This window comes from Cherax quadricarinatus, chromosome 18 (genome assembly GCF_038502225.1).
Source record: "Cherax quadricarinatus isolate ZL_2023a chromosome 18, ASM3850222v1, whole genome shotgun sequence".
Lineage (NCBI taxonomy): Eukaryota > Metazoa > Arthropoda > Malacostraca > Decapoda > Parastacidae > Cherax > Cherax quadricarinatus.
The window spans coordinates 36,244,609-36,247,108 of record NC_091309.1 but is presented as its reverse complement, the minus strand read 5'-3'; the positions used below and the strand labels follow the sequence as shown (position 1 = coordinate 36,247,108).

The following is a 2,500-nucleotide window of genomic DNA, read 5'->3' as shown; positions in this document are numbered from 1 at the left end:
AGCCAAGCTATCAGCTTCTTCATTCTTCTGGAGGTCTGCGTGATAGCAAATCCACAAAAGTTTAACTGTTTTCGATTGTCAGTAATTTGTGCAGTAATATCTGGCCTTGTTTATAAGCTTAATACATTTGGTCCTTGTTGTAATCAGAGCAAGTATTGAGAATAGAGATCACACGTAATTAAATTACCTGTTCAGTAGTGTTTTGTATGTAATCATAATTATGGTAGCACCGCATAATGTCAAATTACACTTTTATACAAACTAATGACATTTGTATAACAAAACTTTTTTATAACATTTGCTATATAATATTTGAAAAAAAAAAAAAAAAGACATGTTTGTCAATCAATGTGCAGGCTAGAATGGCTCATATCATTTGACTGCAGACTCTTTAAGGTTATCATGTACAGTAATACTATAGTAGTAGAAAATTAGTTGGTAACTTTGGAAAAGTTTTATCATCTCAACTGGCACCCTGTAAGATGACCAAGTTTGTAGATCACAGGTGAAGGTTGCAAGCAATAGTAGTAACATGCAGAAGAAAATACATTTTAATGAAACATGAATAAATGTGAATCATCTTTGGATGGTACAGTATGCTGTATGTAAGCAAATGCTGCCTGTGGATGAACCCATTCATTTGGAAGAGAACAATTTCATTACTGATAATAAACATTTCAGAGAAATGTTGATTTGAGTTTGTGCCACTTTACATCTTATGTACAGGAGGGCTTTGCTTTATGTTGCTTCACTCTACAGTGTTTTGCTGATACAGCTGTTTTTCAATTATACCCATTCTTTATTCGGGATACCTACAAGAAATATATTCACCATTCACTGTAAGCTAAGTATGAAAATATTTTAAGGTAAATAATGTGTGTACTATATATGCAGTTTTTAGGCCTAGCTGTATTGCTCATCTAATATATGATAGTTTAAACATGTCAGATTTTTATATGCATTTGAAAGTGAAAAAAGGCTTCAAACATATCAAGTTCTTATATGAATTTGAAAGTGAAAAAAAAAGCTATGTTTACAGCAATTTTTCTTTTACAGCAGTAGCTCATAACCTAACCTGCTGTATGAACACGACCCTCCTGTACACAGATTATGCTCATGAAAAAGGGACGTGGCAGTTTGTGCTGAATATCTTTCAGCATTCATTGTGATACTGAATTTACTTATTTCAGGACAAGCACATCGACCGTTTTTTCCATCTATGTAAGATGGTTGAAGAGGGCAATATTCCTGCACGCATTGGTGAAGCAAATATGGAAGGGGAGCTCAAGAGGGCGTAAGTACTTTCCTTTATCTCTCTGTGCTTCTTGTGTAACATAAGGATTATAACTAAAGTCATTTGTTATTCAGCTATCTCCCTAAATTTGGACTCTGATAATTTGCAGTACCTTTGACTTTCACAGCCACAGTCATTTTGAACATAAGATCACAGGCTAAGATGTATTTTGAATATGAACATTTACAAACTTGAGGAATATACTGTGTTAAAAATAATTTTTTTAGCTTATTTCTTACAAACCAAAAAAATTAATAAAACAAACTGTATTGTGCATGAATTCAGTAAAAGTTCGGAGAGTGACAGCGAGTTAGTTGATGAGCGAGTGAGCTGGTGAGCAAGTGTGTGTGATTCGGTGAGTGACTGAGTGTATTTTTTTTTTTTTTTCAAAAATACAGAAAGCCAGATATTCCTTTTTTTATACTTCAAAAGAAAATTATTCAGAGAATTTTTTTTTTTTTTGTAGCATGGGTGATCTCGTAAATTGTCATGCCGAGCCACTTGTCCGTTTCATCCCTGTCTTACTGGACCGCCTCATCTCGCTATTAGTTTGGCCTCCCAACCTAGCTGGCCAGCTTGTCAACATTGCCCAGGCCTGCTTTGAAACTATTGGTACACTTGTTGGTCGTGTTTCGGTAAGTGTGTAAGATTTAGTTTGATAGTTTGCCTCTTGAATTTTCATTGTCTGTAGTTTGCACAGCTCTGTTTTTCAGTGAAATTATTGCTGTCTATTTGTTGAACAGTAATAATTAACAGCTCATCCAGAATATATTATATTATCACATGGCCGATTCCCACCAAGGCAGGGTGGCCCGAAAAAGAAAAACTTTCACCATCATTCACTCCATCACTGTCTTGCCAGAAGGGTGCTTTACACTACAGTTTTTAAACTGCAACATTAACACCCCTCCTTCAGAGTGCAGGCACTGTACTTCCCATCTCCAGGACTCAAGTCCAGCCTGCCGGTTTCCCTGAACCCCTTCATAAATGTTACTTTGCTCACACTCCAACAGCACGTCAAGTATTAAAAACAATTTGTCTCTATTCACTCCTATCAAACACGCCTCACATGCCTGCTGGAAGCTAAGCCCCTAGCACACAAAACCTCCTTTACCCCTCCTTCCAACCTTTCCTAGGCCGACCCCTACCCCGCCTTCCTTCCACTACAGACTGATACACTCTTTGAAGTCATTCTGTTTCGCTCCA

The 2,500-nt window shown here is 36.6% G+C and overlaps 1 protein-coding gene across 12 annotated transcripts in view; it reads left to right on the top strand.

The window, feature by feature from the left end:
* Zir (dedicator of cytokinesis) overlaps positions 1–2,500 on the top strand; it is a 353,738-nt gene that overhangs the window by 129,158 nt on the left and 222,080 nt on the right. For all 12 annotated transcript variants that reach the window (XM_070086406.1, XM_070086403.1, XM_070086405.1 and 9 more), the window contains 2 exons: positions 1,191–1,294; positions 1,761–1,929. In XM_070086406.1, coding sequence (XP_069942507.1) covers positions 1,191–1,294; positions 1,761–1,929 — 273 coding nt within the window. The remainder of the gene's footprint in view (positions 1–1,190; positions 1,295–1,760; positions 1,930–2,500) is intronic.